We start from the raw sequence: 20838 nt of genomic DNA on the forward strand, positions 1-20838 counted from the left end.
AAATCGTGTCGGACAAGTGTGAACAGCTCCATACATCCACTACAGCCGCTAGGACATCCGATTTTAAAACGGGACCCGCCTCCGTGGGAACGGGCCGTAACTGTTTGAAACGTAAAATAGAAATCATAGTTCATGGAAAGATACAGGTACATTTTTATTTATTTATTTTATGCAAATTGCAGATTTATTTTGTAGTAAAAATGTACAGATTGAAATGTTTCATTATATTTTTTTTTCATTCTTTATTAAATAATTAATCAATTTACAGATTAAAATCATTTGCTGGATGTTATATTGGGAAATATTAACGCAAATTTTGCAGAGCGCCCATAAAAATGATATTTTTTACAAAAAAGCACATTTTTTAAAATTTTGTTACTGATTTAGAATTCATAAAATTAGTTTTCACTGCTTTTGATTTTTTAATGTTTCTCTTCTATAGAAGCTGGCGCTTGTGTTTAGAAGAGTGGTGAACATCAAGATGAAGAATATGTTTGTAGTTATGATTTAACACGTTCACGGGCAGTGAGTCACCCTACTTTGGCACTATTTTTTGTATTAGATTTTTGCGATTGCTCTAGCATTTCCGTCATGATACGTAAACACTGTTTTATCTTTGTGTGCAGAAAAGGTCTCATTTGACAGTAAGCGATCTGTGGTTGTGTCAGCAGTGACAGTAAGAAATAGACTACCTATTAGAGATGGGCGAAGCGGCTCAGTTGAGGGAGCCGGTTCACTGGGTCCCGTTCACCTGAAAGATCCGCTTCAGTGAACCGGCTCGATTGAACCCCTCCCCCCCTACATAAATAAAATACAAATAAAGTTCTTCGCGATAAAAGAATACATACGTGTAGTCGTCGATATTATACAATGGTACAGATATTGAAATCGACCTGTGTTCTACACTCTACAGTGTCCTAAGATGTTTAAGATTCGCTAGTGAAATTTATTTTAATTGTACATTGCGACCGAAATCAAATTGGATCGTTTATTATACAATGTGTTATTTTTATGTTTTGGTGAAATTAAAAGTATTTATTATTTTTTTTTTGGTAAACTAATGTTTAAGACAAGATTTTTTATGCATAGCACAAAGGGTAACAATTATTTTATAAGCAATAATTATTAGCCTGAAACACTAGTATATATTGTATAGTAACAATATAATAATAACAACATATAATAATAACACTAGTATATAATGTATAATTATTTCGCGGATAAGAGATAAGCTGCCATAGCTCAGTGGTCAGAGCTGTCGACCGGAAATCGAAAGGACACGGGTTCAAGTCCCGTTGGCGTCATGTATCTTTTATCAGGAGATTTTTCAATGTGGATGAGTGTTTTAGGCTAATAATTATTGCTTATAAAATAAAAGTATTTAAACTCGAAACCATGAGATTTCATTTTTCTTTTATAAAAGTTGCATTTAAAATATTTTTAGGGTTTTATGATTTTTCATAACAGGTTGCGTCTGACAAAGCTCCCTCCGGAAGAATGAGCTGAAAAGATAAATGCTTAAGGTCATTTCTCAGGACTGCGCTTCGTCAGATGGGACCTTGCTATCGTGAGGAAACATTCCGACATTTTTGCTTCTTTGGGAATATTATATATTTCGAAGACAAAATTTTTGCCCAGAAAAATCGATCTATATATCGTATATTTATGATTACATTCAAAGGGGATTCCAAATATTATTGGAATACCCTTTTATTAGAATGACAAAATGAAATCGAGAAATCTTTTGTTTTGTTAGGTTTTTGGTAGAAAACGTCAAACTTCAATCGTACGGTAATCGTTGAATCACGTTTCTAATCGCTTTTTAGTTTTTTTACCCGGAAAACATAATTACGAACTTTATAATAGCTTTAATTTAAATTTACCATGATTTCCACAACTAAAAAGAGTGAAATTTGGAATCATTTTTCTGCGGCCACAAAAATTGTCAGATGTGTTATTTTTAAATTACAATCTATAATCTATATCAATACTATTGAAAAAGTTTCTTTAAATTAAGTTTAAAACAATCAATTGGTGAATGGAATTAAAATATAGAACAATGAAAATAAACTTAAATCTATTTTAAATTAATTGTGTGTATTAAGTGTAATAATAATACAAAAATTGTGTTGTGAAACAAAATACTTCGGTGTGAGAATAATAGTTAAACGTCGTTCATGTAAGTACCCAATGCCAACATTACTTTTTTTACGATTATTTCGATATCAATGATTAATTGAAAATAAACCATGAACATAATATAACTCTTCCTTGTTCCTGTTATAATAAACTAAATAAGTGCCGACACAACAACTAAAATGTTATGCAAGCGGGAATACCAGTATTATTATGTCGTATATATGATCAATACGGTCAGTACGTCAGTAGTGGTCAGTAGTGACCCGCGAGCCGTGAGATCCGTTGAACGATGTATGCGGATCTTCGTTCGCGAACGGGTGAGTCGGCTCTTCGGGTCTGGCGGGTCACCTGCTCACCGTTCGTGAACGACTGAAGCGGGTCACCGGCTCACCGTTCGCGAACGAGTGAAGCGGGTCACCGGCTCACCGTTCCCGAACGGGTGAGTCACTACTGATCCGCGAACGAGTGAGCGGCTGATTTGGGAACCGGATCTTACGGATCCGTGTAAAGATCCGGTTCACTGAGCCGACTCGTTCGCGAACGACTCACTTCTACTACCTATATTTTATATGGGATAAAGCAACTGCTCAAGCTATGGCTCAAGCATATCTGACAAAAAAACTTAATAAACTTCGAATGCTATAGCATCCGCGACATAATTAAACTATCCAATGCGAATGCTATAGCATGCTCGTCCGGGAACGTGTTAAGGAAATATGAATATTAAAAAATATATGTAAATTAACAAATTAAAAATTATAAGATGTGTGTATTTCAAAATTAGAATTGTGAGAAATATATAAAGGTAAATTCTTAGGAAGCAGGATTGCCAATGCATACGTGCTAAAATACCCACAACAGATGTTCAAATACCTTTACCTCAAAAATTATATTGAAATTAGCATTTATTATTTAGTTATTTTTGGATTTTCTCTTTCGTTTAGGCTCAGAAAATAAAAAAAATTGTTTGAAAATTTGCTGCGAAAAGAGATGCAATTGTAGTATATTCTCACTTGTCTATATTAGTTTTCAATATGGTTGGATAATCAGGAAATGCTCTTTTCATTGATATTAGTTGCGTCAGTTCTCATATTGTAGAATCCCCAGATCAAGGTTCCCCTCACAAAATACCCAATCTTTTTAAATTCTTAGAAATGAGCTGCTCGGGTGACCATGTTAACTGACATTGTTACAAAAATTGTTTTTTATGTAAACAATATTTTCTCATGTCTTCTTTCGCTGGAGATCACTTTTGTAGCTATGTAATTTATTGTATCCGACATACTTTTTGAAATAGCCTCTCTATCCTCAACGTGTGACTGTTTGGAGCAGTTTATGGTCTGGCGGAGTCATTGGACCTTCTTCTTCTTCTTCGATGGCGCTACAGCCCATATCGAGCTTTGGCCTCCTGCAACAGTCGCCTCCAACTCCTCCTGTCCTCAGCGGCTGACTTCCAGTTTGTCACCTGGAGAAGCTGTGCTGCATCCCCTCTTACCTCATCTTCCCACCTCAGTCTGGGTCTTCCCACTTTTCTCTTTCCACCTGGGTGACCAGTCAGAATTCTTTTTGGGACGCGTGTATCCGGCATTCTCTGTACATGACCAGCCCATCTCAGCCTGAGGAGTCTCATGTGTGCAGAGATGCTAGGGGCCTTATATATATCGTACAATTCTCTATTGTGCCGGATACGCCACTGTTCGTCCTCTTTCACCGGTCCACATATTCTTCTCAGCACCTTTCTTTCAAAAGTATCCAGCATTTCAGCCATCTTTACTGTCAGTGTCAGCGCCTCACATCCATATGCCAATACAGTTCTTACAATGGTCTTATATATGGTTATTTTGGTTTTTCTGTGGACACTACGTGACTTAAACACTGGCACCAAAGAGAAGTATGTTTTGTTGGCTGCTGTGATTCTTCTTCTGATTTCTGCTGGATCCTCATTGTTCTCTGTCAGGCTGGAGCCCAGGTAGGTGAATTGATCGACCACTTCGTATGAGTAGTTGTCTTTAAATAGTGCACTACTTCTTCTTCTGTGCGAAGGGTTCCTGCTCTGTACCATCATTTTTGTTTTGTCAACATTAACTCGCAGTCCTACTTCCCGCGCCGCTATTTCTAAAGGGTCGAAGACCTCCTTAATGGCTGAAATTGATCTTCCGACAATGTTGATGTCATCCGCATATCCGACAACTTGACTGCTCTTGAAACAAATATTGGAGCCAGTGTCTATTAGTGTTTTTCGTATTACATGTTCGAGCACAATGTTGAAGAGAGTGGGAGCCAGACTGTCCCCCTGTTTAAGTCCCTGTGATACTGTAAATTCTTCCGACAATTCTCCGTCTATTTTGACCTGACATCTTGAGTCTGACATTGTGGCTTTTATGAGCCTAACCAATTTAGGTGGAATCTGGAATTGTAGTAGTATGTCATATAGACACTCCCGATCTATGCTATCATATGCTTGCTTGAAATCAATGAATAGTTGGTGTATGTCTATGTCAAATTCCCAGCACTTTGCCAAGATCTGTCTGACGGTGAACAGTTGGTCTGTTGTGGATCTACCGGTGCGGAAGCCTGCCTGATACTCTCCCAGTAGGTTTTCTGCATATTTATCAATTCTTTGTTTCAGTATCATGGTGTAGATTTTATATGCTGTGCATAGGAGTGATATGCCTCTATGATTTTCGCATTTTAATTTATCACCTTTCTTGTGAATTGGGCATATTATGCTTATTTGCCATTCCTCTGGGATTTTTTCCAGTGTCCATATTTTAGTTATTAAATTGAGTAGCAGATTTCTCAGATGCTCATTTCCATATTTGAACAACTCTGCCGGGAGGTTGTCTTTCCCAGGTGATTTGTTGTTTTTAAGTTTCTTTAGTGCAGCATTTATTTCTTGCATTGTTGGTGGATTCGCTGATTCTTCATTACTTGATTCAGTGGGGATGTTGGTAGGGTGACTTCTCAGGTCGCTATTAGGGTTGAGAAGTTTATAGAAGTAGTTTTTCCACACTGTTTTTATTTGTTCCTTATCTGATATAATTGATCCATCAGCGTCTTTGCATAGTGTTGTATTCGGTTTGAAACCCTTCTTGAAGAAGTTTACTCCCCTATATGCTTCTCTAGGATTATTATTGACAAAGTCCTGTTCCATTTTTAGCAGTATATCATTCAAGAATTTTCTTTTCTTTCCCCGTATCAGCTTATTCGTTTCTTTTCTCGCTTGTTCGTACGCCTGTTTTTTGTTTCTTGTTGACGTTTCCAAGTACTTTTTTCTGAGTATATTCTTTTCAGCTATCTTTCTTTCACACTCTTCATCAAACCACGGGTTCCTGGGCTGTCTGGGCATGTTTCCGAGTCATTGGACCTTACTTTTTCGAAAAAGAGGCTGGAGCAACAGTTACGGTGAATGGATTGCGCTATCGAGAGATGATTAATGATTTTTTATGGCCGGAATTGTATGGTATTGATCTGGACAACGTTTAGTTTCAACAAGACGGCGCTACGTGCCACACGAGCAACGAAACCATTGATCTTTTACAGGTTTCTTTGAATATCAAAATAACACCTCTTATTGGAAAACCCTGTAGTTGTCCTTGATTGCTAATTTATTTTTCTTTATCTATTTTTGCATTTTCCAAAACCATATTGAGGCTGTAATTTAATTAAAGTTGAAGACTTCAGACACAATGATTCACTCTTAAATTAAAACCAGTTTTGTGTTCAGGATGTAACGATAAAATTCCAGTTGTTGATTAACCTGCTGACGCATTTTGAAGGAAAACATTACCGTTTTCGAAGTGCAGTTATAAAATCCATGATGCAGAGTATGGTGCGAAAATCGAAGGAAACCATCTTCATGTGCTGAACGCTACGGACTAGCGCAAAGTTCCAATCTAAAGTTAAAAGTAGTTTTGTCTTCGAAATGATGTGTTAAAATACCAGTAGCAGATTCATCTACTGATGCGTTTCGATAGAAATGTTGCATGTTCCGAGTGGAGTTTAAATTCTATTTTCACACCATATGCTGCAAAATTCTGAGGAAAACCATTTGCTTGTTCCGCATGCAATGATTATTTAAGCTTGTGGACTCTTATGTAGAATTACTCTTAATTTTTACTACTCTTGTGTTTTAAATGCAACTTGAAATTCGATTTGTGACTCACCTGTAGACGCAACACAAGGGAAACCATTCTCGTGTTCAGTTATAAATTTCTGTGAACGAAGAATTCTCGCCAGGTTTGATATAAAAATAAAATAAAATCGGTACTTGGCAAAATGAGGTTGTATGTAATAATTAGAGACCGGATTATATGCAACAAAAATACCCCAAAATATGCATGCAAATATGCAATAAAAATAGCTAAAATATGCACGAAAATCCATAAAAAGGGTCAAAATATGCAACATGTAATAATACAGGAAGTCGTATTTTTACATATTTTTTTAATTTTATTAAGCTATTAGTTCTCAAGGATAACAATTATATTTTCGAAAATATCAATTATAAAATGTATTTAACAATAAAATTTAGAATTTACCTTTAAAAACGTATTATGACTAAGTACTGTTCTAAATGTTCTGTAGACAAATTGTGTCTACGATCGCTTAATATATTTTTGTAAGCAGAAAAGGAACGTTCTACGTCTACTGATGTGGCTGGACAGAATTTAAATTTGGGTGCGATTTTTGAACTTATTGTTCCGGTCAAAATTTCACCTGCCCCGTTGATGAAGTTATCAATTTGGCACAAAGGTTCAAACCCTGGGTTATTATCAGAGATGTGCTTTATTTCAAATAAATCCATTTCAAATGGAAATGCAAAATGGGTATTTTCCATTTTGCATTTTAAATGCTTTTCTAAAAACAATTTTGCATTTTAAATGCTTTTCTCAATGCATTTTCCATTTTAAATGCTTTTTTGCAACCTTCTTCCTACTTTCTCCACTCATTTTTTTTCATAAGCCCCAAATATCAGTCGGTCCTCAACCTCGCTATGAGCGATAATTTACATTTGTCACGTTGCTCCCTGGTAGGAGCCCTGGCAATTGAGTGATACCATTACAAAAAATACTGAACATGGAGCCATGACGCTGTAATATTATATATTAGATAGCAGTTTCTATGTTTTTATGTTGGCAACATTAGTCCCGCGCAAATTTATTATTATTATTATTATTATGTAATGAGCAGGCAGCATTCTGCTGATGCGCTCATATCTGATTTCACAACAAGTTTGACAGTAATTTTTGTGGTTTCATAATCTGTAGTCGTGGTGTTTTTGGATTTACCATCATGTAATATGTTTGTTCTACATTGATGTCCATTATTAAATGACAAAATTGTTTAAAAAATCTATAATTATTTTAATTGTTTAACCTGAGAAACCATTTTGCATTTTCAATGCATTTTGAAAATAGGTATTTTGCATTTAAAATGCTTTTCTAAAAACCATTTTGCATTTTCAAATGGAAAAGTTTTGACCCATTTCCATTTGCATTTCAAATGGTTTTGGGTACCCATTTTGCACATCTCTGGTTATTATTCAGTATGTTTTCAAATTTTTCTTTGAGTTTACTCGGGAATAGCTTTGGCAACGAGGAATTCATAAGGCGAATTTCCTTCATAACCTGAATAGATGAGTTTCAAGCGTTTTTATACTTGCAGGTATGTAGGCGAAATGAGTGGTAATCATAGCTAGGTTTTTTTTAATACTGGCGTCGTCAAACGATTCTTTGCACTGGAAAACTGCCAAAGCCTCTGCACTATCGAAGTCATTGATACCTTGATGGCTTCAAAATGTTCATGGTAAAACATCGCAGCTTCGATCCATGTACCCCAACGTGTTATTACTGGCTCAGGAGGTAAAGGGATATTTGGCAGTTTTTCTTTGTAGGCCTTTATACGAGCAGGCGCCTTAAGAAACACTTTATTTGCTGATGAAATCAGGTTATTTACATTCGCAAACGTGGATCTCACTTCTTCGGCGAGTCTGTGAATTCCGTGAGCAAAACACGTCACATGAATCAAATTGGGATAAAATACTTGGAGGGCTTTGCCTGCATTGATCATATAGGGGGCAGCATCTGAGAGCAACACATACACATTTTCATCCGCAGAAGATTCAGGAAATATTTTTTTTATACCCTCATTCACAAATCTGGCGATCGTAGAATGATTTGCCTTTTCAAGCTCTCTGCAGGCCACCAAATAGGAAGGTGAAGGTTCAAGTTTTAATGCACCAACAATCAAATTTGCAATGTAACGGCCGCAAGTGTCGGTGGTTTCGTCAGCTGAAATCCATATGATGTTATCCTTGAGTTCATTGCGTATTTCTTCCAGCACATGTAGATAAATTGATGGTATGTAATTTTTACGTAAAGTAGATCATCCGGTATATTTTGATTTATGCAATATTTTCTGAGAAAATCCTTCAAGGCAGGATTTGTCAGTTTGTATAGAGGGATATTGCTTGCAAGAAATGCTTCACATAGATCCATGCTAAAGTGATTTTGTTGTTTACCTTTGGAGGTTACTTCACTGTTACTGCTACTTGCCACTGTGAAAACTTGTTGTCGTGGGCCCTTCTTCTGCACTCCTGCGATATGAACACTGGTTTTGACATGCTGGTCTATTTGGAACTTTTTTGTGCTACAAATGTTTTTCTCGCACACCCGGCAGTATAAAACTTTTCCGTCGTATGTAAATATTCCAGAATATTCAGCTATCCACGTATGGGCACTTTTTTATCAGGGGGCATGGTTCACTTTCACAATGTACAACTTCGTGCAAATAAACAAAACACTAGACGAAACTCTAAAGAACAGCGCGAGCGACCAGTCAAAAACAAAATTCGCAATTCACTGAATTACCATAAAAATATACCAAATCACCCCTCATACGAATGAATGAATTGTTTTCGGCAATTAGCCGAATTAAGCCGAGTAGGCGCGAGTGCAGGCGAAGATGAGAGAGGTCCCCACCCGCTTCGGCCGCCGGCCGTAGCGATCAGTTCTTCGCTCAGCTTCGCTGGCCGCGCGCCTTGCTATCTGACGTCTATAGTGTCGCTATGTGAGGCATCTGAACGATATCAAGCGTAAATATGCAAGATCTCAAATTATTTGCTAAAATATGCAACTACCGCTGAAAAGGGTCTAAATATCCATTTGCATATGCAAATATGCAAATGCATATAATCCAGTCTCTAGTAATAATATATCAAGGATTCCGACACCCCCCTCCACCCTTAACTCTTTGCACGCGGCCGTATCAACTGTTGTTACGGCAAAAAGTCTATACTCACACGCGGCTGTATCAACAGTTGATACGGCAACTTTGACGGCCGATATTCCCGCTCTCTTTCGTCATAAATGTATTTCTTGCTCACTTGGACATTTGTAGAACTATCACGATGCTGACATCTACAAGAATTTCTCAAAAATAAAATTGTATTTCATAAAAAAAGATCGATAACCAAGTGCGCCTCTTCGCGCCTTTTAGTCCTTTAGTTTACATTTTTGTCAACGGATGGCGTTAGTACTAGTTTGTCATTCACAACTTTTCATAACTAAGAATGATAAGTGATCATGGTGTCCCACTTGTGTCTATAAACACAGTGGCCTAAGTACACACACACCGAGAGTGGTTTATTTATGACGCCGAGTGAATGGCGGGACCACATTCAAAAGATACGGTACGTCTTTGTATGAAATTTTATGTTTTTGTTTTTATAAACATCTGAGAGTGTTGACACACGAGGATTTGTTTTCATATTGTGGAGAATAATCTGTTCTGTCTATATAGTCCAATAAATCATGCCAGAATGCTATAATTTGACATTTAATTGCATGCGTAGGTATTTGAAAATATGTACCGCGTACGGGTATAGATAAAACGGAGCAAATTAACGCGTTCAAAAGGTTAACAAAATCGAAGTGCTGCTCGCGGATGAAACTACTAACATCCAAAGGCCCCGACAGTGGAAAGGCTCCCTACAAGAAAGTAAAATTTTAATAGAATTAAAAATTACTTCATTTTCACGAATTGTGTTATTTATATACATAACATTCAAAATGACATTTCTCAAAACTTGTTTTGTCAGTTAACATGGTCTATATCGGAGCAATTCAAATATAGAAATTTGTTTTGTCAGTTAACGTGGTCTATATCGGAGCAATTCAAATATAGAAAATCCCCGCAATTTGTTTTGTCAGTTAACATGGTCTATATCGGAGCAATTCAAATATAGAAATTCCCGCAATTTGTTTTGTCAGTTAACATGGTCTATATCGGAGCAATTCAAATATAGAAATTCCCCGCAATTTGTTTTGTCAGTTAACATGGTCTATATCGGAGCAATTCAAATATAGAAATTCCCAGCAATTTGAGAAATTCCCTATGAATTTGCACCCTGTTCTGAAGCAGCTGACTATTTTGAAAAAAATCTCTGGTCATGTAATTTTTTTTTTCTCTCCCATAAAAAAATGGTCCCATTTTGCGGAATGAAATTTTCAAAAAAATCGCCATGGTTTCAAAAATACAGTAAAAAAAAACACAATGCTTATAATTTTTGTTTTTATTATTAATACCTGATTAATTGGATATTTCATATGTATTTTTCCAACACAAATTAAAATAATCATAATTCGAATACAACTTAAAAAATGGGAATTTTTGAGGTAAAAGAAATCTTTTTTTCTGTAAACTCACTATCTTACGCCTCATATAAACAGGACAAAATTTCCGCAAGCCGAGATGCGAATTATGAGAAAGAAACGAAGCAACCACAGTTTGGTTCTGTTTCAACGCACCATTAGAGGTTAATAAAGAACTGCGGTGAAAAATATGATGGTAGGTATATATAAAAAAAATATATATATTCATACATGTAGATCAACAAATGCTGATTCTGAATATGGTTCCTTGATAAATCAACACATCGACAATTCAACACACATTTTAAAAGTGATATAAAGTCATTAGAAAAGATGCAAAAAAAAAAAAAAACGTAACCTACTTCAACCAATTAATAAAGTTTTTGTTTCATCACTTTCCATGACATTATATCACTTTTAAAATGTTTGTTGAATTGTCGATGTGTTGGTTTATCCAGTCACCCTGAATATATAAGTTTTTATGTTTTGGGAAAAGGTAAAAAAATCAAGTATTTTGTATTTAAATTATATTATAATCTTATAATAAGAGGATAATAATCAATTATAATTCTACAAATATAAACCAATGATGAATTAGTATGTACTTAGGTATATTAACTCATACACGGCAACTAAAAAAACCTACAAATAAACAGACTGATGTGACTTTACCCTAGAAAAACGCATACATATATACTTACACCACATCAAATTTCATTCAGAAAGGTGTGTAAAAATTGCGTACACTATTAATTCAGGGAAATGAGGAACTCCAGTCAAAAATATACACGCGCATATTCTATTGATCTCTGACTCCGACTCCGACTCTGAGAATATTAGTTTTATAATATAAATATTATTGCCCGAGCGTAGCCATTTGCATTTATCGTCTCGTTTGTAAATATGTTTGTTTGTACCATTTCCAGCAAAAGATGGTGGCTGTTTTAATGGTTTAGTGAAGAATCTTTTTTTCAAATGTGAAATCGCAGTGTTTAGTTGGACTTTCGTATTCACATTTTTCCAATATTATTGTAACTACCTGCCTGAAGAAATTTTAAAGAAATAATTGCATTGAGATAGTGACGTTTCTTGTGTATTGTATAATTCCTTATTTGAAATACAAAATGTTACATAAAACATATGGATTATAATTAAGTAGGTAGGTTATTTAAATATCTACTGACAAACCTCATGATTTCAGAGGAAATTTTGGTTTCGATTTATTGAATAAGAGAAAATTAGAAACATACTTTGGAAGCGATGTCTACTACCATTTAGAGAATTATGTACTAGTGATGTTCCATAATGCAGGTCGGGACATTGAGGAACAAGCACTAATTGAATTGAGTTTGTATTTTTATACTTGGGTACACTGCGTAAACAATAGCGACGAGATGCTGACATAATGTATTACTACTGCGTTCTTCAATTAAGCGGTTAAATTTGTTGTATAAAATCCAGTTCTGGGGAATTACCAATACGAAAAATTTCAGTGGCCATGAGGACACACCCAACGTGCCGTAGATTTGGTGAATTTTGGGAAGCCTTTAAAAATTAAAACTTGAAAACCATTTTGATTTTGCCTAAATTTTAAAAACATACATACAATGGCATTTAAGTTAGAAGGTCAATATCGATTTTTTTAAATTGACAGGAGTTCCTTATTACTGCTGATTTTTTCAAATCTGACTTATTTTAAAATGATGCTAGATCAGTGCCTCATGATCCCCCCTCCAGTAAATGTTTCCACGAGCACGGATTAGTTCCTCATGAACCCCCCCCTCCAGTCCATGTTTCCACGACCACGCATTTTTCCTCTCCCGCCGATCTTTCCACGGTTCATGTTTCTATTGTGTCCCCTAAAATTGTTCATAGGAAGGTCGTCATAGCCAGAGTTGTAATAATCCTCTTCCATCAGCAGTCTGTCGCCATATTGATTTTGCGGTAACATTCTATGTTGGTCGTTATTCCAGGAGTGATCACCATCGTACATATCCTGATAGTTGCCGACGCCAACTGCATTGTGGACGTAAGCAGACATAATTTCGTCAGGGTACTGATTTCCTCGGTTCATGCCAGCTGGAAAAGGTCTGAAATTACCATTTCCAAATGTTTGATTTTGATTATAGCGCATTTCATTGTGCTGGTTTTGACCACCAAAATCGTCGGGAAAATCATTCCGATTGCCTCTTTGCAACATGTTGGGGAATTCAATGTCGTGGTTGTGGTTGTGCATGGATTGTGGGAATTGAGAAGACTCGGGGTAGTTGTTTCTGTCATAGTGATCTTGATTCATGGCAGATTGAGCTTGCATGTTGAAGTTGGATGTTTCATCCGCTTGCATGTTTTGATTGAATGTTTCATTGGCAGGAATGTTTTGATTGGACCTTTGCACAGCTTCAGAGAGGGGTGGAGGCGGAGGGGGTGGCTGGGTAGACAGGGAGAGAAGTGGTGCTTTTGCAGGAGTAGGGGCTGAAGTATCTTGTCCGGCCATACAGCCGATGAGACTCAACACCTTGGCAATGTTTTCCGCATTGCAGCCCCCGGCCATACTGTCAACTGGGTCGGGAGCGACTTCGCTGCCTTGCCCTTGCTTGAAAGATACCATTAAATTAGATATGATTGATTGCGTATCCAAAGCAGCTGTTTCCGCATCGCTGGTTTCCTTCAATGTTTTATTGATTACTTCTAGTTCATCTTGCATCTGCTTCTCTTTTACTTTTTCAGAAGCTGATTTAATCACCTATAAAAAAGTCAATTAATAATGTCACAATTTAACTTGTACGTTCAAATAAAGCATTACATTTACCCCAATGAGAAAATGGCAGCTTAAATAATAATTAAATTGACTAAAATGATGTACTTCTTCTACAGTGTGTGGACGAAATATGCATGTATTTAAATATATTTACCTCATCAAATGTATAATCATCCTCATCATCACTATCCTTGGGTTTGGTTTCCACTTTCTCCACGGAGGCTGGTTTGTTACTGACTTTGTTCTCACCTTCAGGATTATTTCCACATTCTCTGCTTGAAAACGGACTTGTTTCTCTTTCATCTAAAATAATGATTTTTATAAGAATATAAATAAATTATAATTAAGTTCGCATATAATCAGAGCAAAAAAATTCCACTAGTCTGAATATTTTATTGTTGAATTCATAATGTTATATATAAAGTAGCATGGTTTAAAAAAAATATGTTACCAAGGTTATCCCGCTCTGGATCTAAATTGACAAATTTCCTCAATTTCTCCACTCTCTTGGGCTCTTTGAACTCGAGCTTCTTCAAGTAGGCGATCAGGCCGTGCTGCTCATCAGGGGACAGATCCTTGAAGTTTTGTAAGAGGGTTTTCAAGTCTGAGTCACTCAGCCCTTCCATTCCCGTCGGCTCATCTGAGGGCACTCTCACAGGAGACACCTGAGAAGCTTGCCCACCCCTGCCGAGCAAACAACCATCCATTACATTTACATCAACTATACAATAAATACAAGCAATTGCATGTTAGCAAATTATATATACAGCGTAGTACAGAGATCAATACAACTAGTATGATGAATTGAATATATGTCTTGTGTTAGTTTGCTATGGACATACTTTTGTGTATAGGCAGACTGCAACATCTGAAGTGCATTAGTGCTGGAGCTGTCTGCTTCCTTGCTCAAACCTTTCACCTTCAGAGTTGACAGAATGGGCGTCTTTTCTGTGCTGGGATTTGTCAGCTTCGTCAATAATCCTACAATTAAAACAAAATGCATCACATTAATCAAATTTATCAATATGTAATTAAAAAAAAATTGTGTAAAAAAAACATGATAAAAATTCTAATTTGTGCTTATAAATTACTGCCACGAAACTGACATAAATATGAAATATGTAACTATTAAAAATATGTTCATGTAGATCAGAGGTCCCCAAACTTTTGTTGTCCCGTAGACTACATTCCAATTTTTTTCTGTTTTGGGTAAACCTCCTGCTTTCCTGATATCGATTTTCAGACTGAAAAATTTCCCTAGATTTCAGAATGGGTTTGTCTGTATGAGGTATTGTCAAATCCACGGGGGAGGGGGGGATGACTAGACAATTTCGAAATAATGAATTCCCCACAATATTTTCATGTGACAACATTTATGCCAGAAAATTTTAATATTTGAGATTTCCCCAGAATTTCCCCTTGGGGGTCGATATAGACCACTTTGGGAATGACTGATGTAGATCAAGAAACACCAATTCTGAATATACATATATATATTTTCGGCTAATAAGACGATTGGTCGAACCAAATCTGATGTCAAATGTACTCGTTTCTACAGTGTAATAACTAAACATCTCTTTCTGTTACATGCATACTTTGCGAATAAGAGGGAGAGGTCGCCAGACAATGTAGTTTTGAATGGTGATCTGAAGTTCCGAGATGTTTGGTGGTTGTCTTTTTAAATTGTTTTAACTTAAATTAGGTGACTGTGATCTTCATAAGTGTCTGTTAATACACAAAACTATTTAAAAAAAACATGTCAACGTAATGTCTAGTTTGTGTAATAATATGTCATAAAACTGATACCATTTGTTAAAAATGATATAAATCTAAAATCTCTTCAAAGGGCGATAAATTACTTCGTAACACTTACATATCAGTACAATACTTTAATAATTTGTATTTTCTAACATTTTAGAAGGTTTTTTTAATTTGAAAGCGGTTAAATTGAAGCTATTAGCACATAATGCAACTCAAAGCACGCCAAGCGTGACCGCCACCGTTAACGTTTTTGTAAAAATGAATAAGGAACTCATTTCAAATTTACTAAAAAGCAATGGTTTAATCCCACTGGCGAGTACACGTTGAACTGCAACAACGTGACTGCTGTCAGCTACATAGATATTTAGATGCGTGAACCACAATATCTTGCAATGTTTTGACAGCATTAAAAAATTCTAATGTTAAAAATTATAAAAAAATAGTATGAAATTTTGATATTAAAAAAAATACCCTAATTTAGTAAGACGGTTTATATTGAAAAAAAATTAATGGAATTACTTATTGAAGAATAAAAAAAAAATCTCCCTACTAAATGCCCTACCCACGGTATCTTTCAGACCACGGGTTTTAAAATTTTTAACTTGGAGAATTAATTTAACAATAGATAATAACTTTAAAAAAAATACTGATTATTAAAGTTAGAATGTGGACATTGAGTGTTTTTTTTAAAATTCATCTATTATATAACTACTTGAACGATGGCTACCTAAATATAGAATAGACAATGAAAAATATTTAAAAAATAGTGGATTCATTAGCTTTAAACCACAGTAAGCAAATTTATGTGTTTAAATAATATTAATACAGATATGATTTTTTTTTACCTTTCCTCATCTGTGGTGTGTATTTACTACACATTGCTTCTAATAACTTTAATAACTCTATAAATATGATAAATTCTTGGTTCCGATTTTAGGTATTCCTCCATTAAACATTTATGCACTGAATTAAAAATTAATATTTTACATAGTTTTCAAATTCAATTAAAAATCAGAGATTTTTGTTAAAAATCGGGAACAAATACACCAATACAATCAACCGTGTGACACTGTTACGCGAAGGTGTGCGAGAAAATGACACACTATTGATGTCCCGCTTTAGTTCGCTATGCGGGAACATGAGAAATCCACACGTCCGCAGTTTTATTTTGATTTAGACCATCGATACCTACGACCGCATAGCTTTGTGTGTGCATCCTGCGCCTGTTGTGCCAGCCGGCCGTCAGTCGGTCGCAGGCCGTCGTTAGATATTGACTCCTCGCACATTTTTTTAGCATTTTCCGATGGTTTTTTCATGTTTTCAGCAATTAAATTACAATTATTATCACTTTTGATATAAAATATAATAAACATAAGCGATTAGCTATGAATATTCATATTTTTCCGATATAAAATCTCTTATTTTGAGATGTGTATTGATCACACAGCACGGGAACGCGTGGATTTTTTTAGCACAGTAAGGGAAAGGTTAATGAGAGCGCGGTCGAATCCAATACTGACCCCTGGAAATCTCTATTATTTTATTTAGAAATGTGTTATCGCTCGAGTGGTTAATAAAATAAGTTAGAATCAATGGTAAACGTAATTATTGGCGTTTGGTTTCCAGTCATGCAAATAAATAAAGTTCTACGTGATACAAAACCAGACGCAGTGTTTTATGTAAGCAAGAAGAAAACTGTAACATGCTTTACAATAATTGACCATACTGAATTGCACCCAGGGCAAGCCCTATGCAGGCGCAATTGGAACAGTCCGCTCCGGGCACCGAATTGCCAAGACCGAGTGAACATTTAACTAGGCGTCTACTGGTTTTGATAAGAGACACCAAAATTTGAAACGCAGCAGGCGCTGTTTGGTTCAGAGCTGACTGCAGCATACAATAATTACATGCCCAGAGATTAAACAATTAAGATCAAGATCTGGATGAACGATGTATCAGTAAAGAAAGCAAGAAGAAGAATATGACCCGAAGAAGAGATATGACTATTCCAGTGGAGAAAAGCGAATAGCAAGAATAGTCAGCGTTTGTTGATAGACACATCTGGGATGGTTTTCCGCTTGTGTATTGTAAGTAATTGTTAGGTGATTGTCTGTGGCCAGCATTGTCTACATCAGGGGTGTCCAAACTAGATGGGACCCAGGGCCAATAAAAAAGACTAAATACATTGGTGGGCCGCAAAATATTTATAAAAATAAAATACTGGTAATAATACGTAATATCATTATTTTATTATCTACTTTTTCATTAATTTGTCTTTTACAATTCTGTCAACATCAACCTCAATACTAGTGGTAGCTAGGCGCAGTGCATGTTTAAGTGAAGTATCTGTCAATGAAGACCTGTATTTCGATTTAATAAACTTCATTGTTGAATATGCACTTTCACAAAGGTAGGTACTGCCCATCATCGAGCCCATTTTTTGCCCGAAATTCGTCAGTTTCGGGAAACGTTCAGCGAGGAGCTTAAAAAAATCAATTCCTGTTTCCGGACTTTTTTTTGAAGTCGGTTAAAAAAAGGTTCAATGGGCCGCAATAATCTAAACCGCGGGCCGCATGCGGCCCGCGGGCCGTGGTTTGGACAGCCCTGGTCTACATAACAGATAAGCTCTGTGCACTTTCACTCTTCTGGAATAGCAGGTAATGTCAAAGTCAAGTAAAACTAACCAACGGAATCGGCAGGCTTCTGAGTGGGCTGTGCCGCGTTGGCCATCCCCACGACTGCGTTGACCAGAGTCTCCAGCTCCTCCGTGGTGACACTGGTCTTCCCTTGGGCGATCAGGGCGGCCGCAATTTGCTTGGCGATGGCGGCTTTCTCCATCTTGCCAATCCCTTCTACCTTCACGGGCATATGCTGTGGAGAAAACAAACAAATATATGTTTATACAAGGATTTTAAAAACATCATTTTAATATTTTAGTATGTGTGGGATTGCACTAACCTCCCCATATTCCAGAATAAAGACATTATTATTTAATCATTGACGAAGATAATATCAACAACTCTCAATGAAAATATGAAACAGACACAGAAAATAAAAGGTAACAGTCGCAATTGGGATCGAACCCAGATCCTCTAGTCTTACGGGGACTGGCAATGATAGGTTATCTATATAAATAAAAGGCGATGTTTGTATGTGTGTGCCCCATAGACTCTGTTTGTGCCAGGAGTGTTTAGTTTGAATGGCAGAAGAAGTCAGGGATGCCCGAGGAAGACTCTAAACTTTACTCCAAACCATTCATAACCTCGAGCAATACCGGGTACACGTCAGCTGGTCCCTAATAAAAATTGAAACTACTATTATGTATTGTTTCGTTCCTAGAAGGCTGAATTCAAGAGCTAATAGGAGTAGGTAGTTGCTCATATATGTATGTGAGTAGTTTTGAGGCAATGATTGTTCACTCTTTAACGTTAACACAAATATAATTTTTCATGTAATAAGGAGCAACCTTTAACTTGATTTTCTCCTGTTCCTCCATCAGTTTCTTGGTGGCGGCCAGCTGGGTGCCCTTGTGCAGCAGGGAGGCCGTGTATTGGATGGCGGTCTTGGTGGCTTGCCCGGCGTTGCTCTCCACCAGGCCGGCCAGCAGCTGCCCCTTCAGCTTCTCCTTCACCGTCTCAAACAACACATTGTACGTGTCGTCCAGCAGGATGTCATCCGAAGAGTTTGGCTTGTCCTGGAAATGCAACACTAATTCTTAGTAAAGCAAACGGGACAAAACTTAATGATCCTAACCCCCAAAACGAGCTAGACGACATACATGCTTACTCTTGATAGGAACTGACTAGGGGAGCTAGGACTATTCACAGGACACTGCCATCTCAATGGCGAAACATGTCATGCAGCTGTTGGGAATGAAAAATGCTAATGGCCGTATAAAATGTGAAGAGAGTGTAGAAACACTAATAGGGCGGTTTGTTTTACAGGATTTGTTAACAAAATAATAAAATAATATATTGTTCATAAAATATCAAAGTTAAAATTCAAGTTTAAATTCACCAACTTTCAGAGTTAATTTTAAGTTCTGCTATTATGTATGTATATCATTATGGGCCAGTTGCTTCACAGAACTGAAATAATGGCAAAATTAACTTTGAAATTTGATATATTGTACAAATTCTTTGATACAATTGACCCTAATTCATATATGGTTCCATTGTCCCTTCATGCGTCATAACCAAGTGGAACTAGGAGACATCACCAAACAGACAATAAAAACCCTGGAGAACTTTACTATTGACCACTATGAAAGGAATAAGGGAGACAGTACAATAAAGCTACGGTCGTTTCCGTATAAATAAATAAATATGGTCAGAGAACAGATATTGTTAAGTCTGCGAGAAAATAAATAATTTATTAAAAAATTCTAATCAAAACTGTATGATTAACTCATTTTTGACTAAAATGTCGCTTACGCCCTTTTCTCTTTCCGGTGTCGATATGGTTAATTTTGAACCTGTCAAAAGTAAATGACCAGAAAACAATATAATTAACTCCTAGATCCTTTGATATTTTACAATGTATTTCTCTAAAGCGAATACATATTTCTCTAAACAAAAAACATATTTAATTAGAGATAGATATTATAAAAGTTATTGTCACTGTACTTCTTTCGTTGCGTCTATGGTAAACTTTTAAATACAGAGTAATGTTCTCTTTTTCTAACACTATTTAAGTCATACATCTCACTACATAAAATACAAAATGGCATGAAGTCCATATCAGGCTGGGAGAAATAGCTCTCAAAATTGCTCTGTAAGCTTTTCAAATAATGTGATAAAATGCTTATAATATAGAAAAATAAAAGTATTTGAAACAATTGGTGCTTTGCAAAAGCATGATACGGCTATAGAAATACATATGTACGGAGAGCAAGCAAAAATTATCAACACTTTTGGTTGTACAATTTATTTACACAAAGGTAGGGGTTTGGGCGGTCCACTAACTACTTGTCCATTCCTTCCGAGGTTTTTAGCTGGCCGCAAAGCCACTTTTGCACGTCTAAGTTGGTGGGAAATGGACTACCTAGCAAAGCATCCTTGAGCGGCCCAAACAGATAAAAGTCGAAGGGAGCAATATCGGGGCTGTGGGGAGGGTGTTCCAGTTACCATCATAATGTATAACCATCTCTCGAGCTTGCTGAATCTGATATTAAAAAGTAGAGAATGAAACAATACCTTCTCCATTCTCAGGGCGACAGCTAGAAGGTCAACAATTTTGGGTCCCAAACTTCCGAGATAATTCTCCAGAGCGGTGAGCAAGCGAAGAACGGATATTACATTTATGTCCATTTTATCACTCTTGAATTCAGAAAATTCTTTTTTAGCGGGCTTGGAAGATCGAACAAAGCTCCTGAAAAGAACAAGATAAAATAACCCTAATTAATAATGTTGAGATATTGACATTAACACTTTCCAGGCCATGCCCGGACCTTATTCAGTATGCATTTTCTTCCAGTTGGCCAGTACTTACCGTACTCACCTTCTATCCTCATCCGGCCGAGTACGA

General features: G+C 36.4%; 1 protein-coding gene across 5 annotated transcripts in view; it reads right to left on the minus strand.

Annotated features, from left to right (window-relative positions):
* Positions 1 to 10699: 10699 nt before the first annotated feature.
* The window catches only part of LOC149426900 (uncharacterized protein CG7065-like), a 42588-nt gene continuing 32449 nt past the window's right edge, over positions 10700 to 20838 (minus strand). For all 5 annotated transcript variants that reach the window (XM_089634135.1, XM_089634144.1, XM_089634110.1 and 2 more), the window contains 7 exons: positions 20508 to 20682; positions 18779 to 19006; positions 17997 to 18183; positions 14394 to 14532; positions 14003 to 14235; positions 13706 to 13854; positions 10700 to 13536 (listed from right to left, as the gene is read on the minus strand). In XM_089634135.1, the coding sequence (XP_089490261.1) occupies positions 12553 to 13536; positions 13706 to 13854; positions 14003 to 14235; positions 14394 to 14532; positions 17997 to 18183; positions 18779 to 19006; positions 20508 to 20682 (2095 nt within the window). In that variant the 3' untranslated portion in view covers positions 10700 to 12552. The remainder of the gene's footprint in view (positions 13537 to 13705; positions 13855 to 14002; positions 14236 to 14393; positions 14533 to 17996; positions 18184 to 18778; positions 19007 to 20507; positions 20683 to 20838) is intronic.

This window comes from Hesperophylax consimilis, chromosome 1 (genome assembly GCF_061612785.1).
Source record: "Hesperophylax consimilis isolate HC1 chromosome 1, BYU_Hcon_1.0, whole genome shotgun sequence".
Taxonomy (NCBI): Eukaryota; Metazoa; Arthropoda; class Insecta; order Trichoptera; family Limnephilidae; genus Hesperophylax; species Hesperophylax consimilis.